Source organism: Corticium candelabrum, chromosome 2 (assembly GCF_963422355.1).
Source record: "Corticium candelabrum chromosome 2, ooCorCand1.1, whole genome shotgun sequence".
Lineage (NCBI taxonomy): Eukaryota > Metazoa > Porifera > Homoscleromorpha > Homosclerophorida > Plakinidae > Corticium > Corticium candelabrum.
Genome location: NC_085086.1, coordinates 11,165,630 through 11,166,916, shown reverse-complemented (window position 1 = coordinate 11,166,916; position 1,287 = coordinate 11,165,630). Strand labels below are relative to the sequence as shown.

Genomic DNA, 1,287 nt, shown 5'->3' with positions numbered 1-1,287 from the left:
GACTCCTATTTTGGAGCCTTACATGGCACATCGTCGTAGTGACATGTCACCGTTTTAAGTTCATTCTCTTTGTGTTTCGATAGAAGATAACGAACGCACTCGATTCGACCATATTTGGCAGCATAGTAGAGAGGACTTGCAAAGCCATTGTCTAGCAGTGTGATGTCACCGCCACTCTTCACATGGACAGAACATTGTTGATTAGTCAAAATTACTACAGCAACGTAGTGTGCGTGGTAGTTAATATCTATGATGGACAGCAGTAATGTTTATATAGCTAATAGTTTTATGTCTGTTTGTATGTAGCAATGTTTGTCTATATATCTGTCCGTTTGTCTATCTGTCTGTCTATCTATCTATCTGTTTGTCTGTCTGTCTGTCTGTCTATCTGTCTGTCTGTCTGTCTATTCATGCATCCGTCAGTCTTTCTGTCCATAAGTATCCATCTCTTAATTAATTATGTTTATCCATCTCCTCCCGATTCTGTACTGTCAGTCTATCTGTCTGTCTGTCTATCTGTCTGTCCTAATACTTACACGTGACTCTGTCTGTCTGCATAACTATCTATCTCTTCCCGATCTTGTTTACACCATAGACCCTACCAATGACGTCACAAAATGACGTCATAAAATTAAGCAATATAACAAAAAATAAGAAATTTATTCAATCAAACTTTTCTTAATTAAATTAATCAATTCACAACCAGCCAACCATCTCTCCGTGTTATATGTCACGTAAAGTGTACACGTGTTTGCTGTCACGTGTCACAAACGATCTGGACACGCCACAACTGCACTCACCTCCACAATCACAACCAGCATGCGCAGATCGCCGCGAATCGCCGCCAGATGCACGGCCGCCATGCCCTCCTTTCCAGTCACGTTGACGCCGGCACGCGCGCCAACTGCGCACGTCACGTGACCATTTCTAACCACAATATGAAGGCAGTTCTCGTCGCCGGCGTTCACTTTCCAGTCGATCGTGAACGGCTGCCGATTGGATAGTCGATCCGTCTGTCTATGCGCCTGTCTATATGTGTGTGTATGTGTCCGTCTGTCCGTCTGTGTGTGTGTGTGTGTGTGTGTGTGTGTGTGTGTGTGTGTGTGTGTGTCCGTCTGTCTGTCTGTCTGTCCGTCCGTCCGTCTGTCCGTCCGTCCGTCTGTCCGTCCGTCCGTCTGTCCGTCCGTCTGTCTGTTCATCCGTCCGTCCGTCTGTCTGTCTGTGTCTGTCTGTCAAGAATCATTTATTTCTTACAATCACACTATCATACATCACAGCAGAAACTAC

The 1,287-nt window shown here is 45.0% G+C and overlaps 1 protein-coding gene across 1 annotated transcript in view; it reads right to left on the bottom strand.

Annotated features, from left to right (window-relative positions):
* Positions 1-863, bottom strand: part of LOC134176563 (ankyrin repeat and SAM domain-containing protein 1A-like) — a 2,318-nt gene extending 1,455 nt beyond the window's left edge. Inside the window, exons 1-2 of the mRNA XM_062643231.1 lie at positions 801-863; positions 23-176 (exon numbers count right to left, since the gene is read on the bottom strand). Coding sequence (XP_062499215.1) covers positions 23-176; positions 801-863 — 217 coding nt within the window. The remainder of the gene's footprint in view (positions 1-22; positions 177-800) is intronic.
* Between the last annotated feature and the right edge of the window lie 424 nt (positions 864-1,287).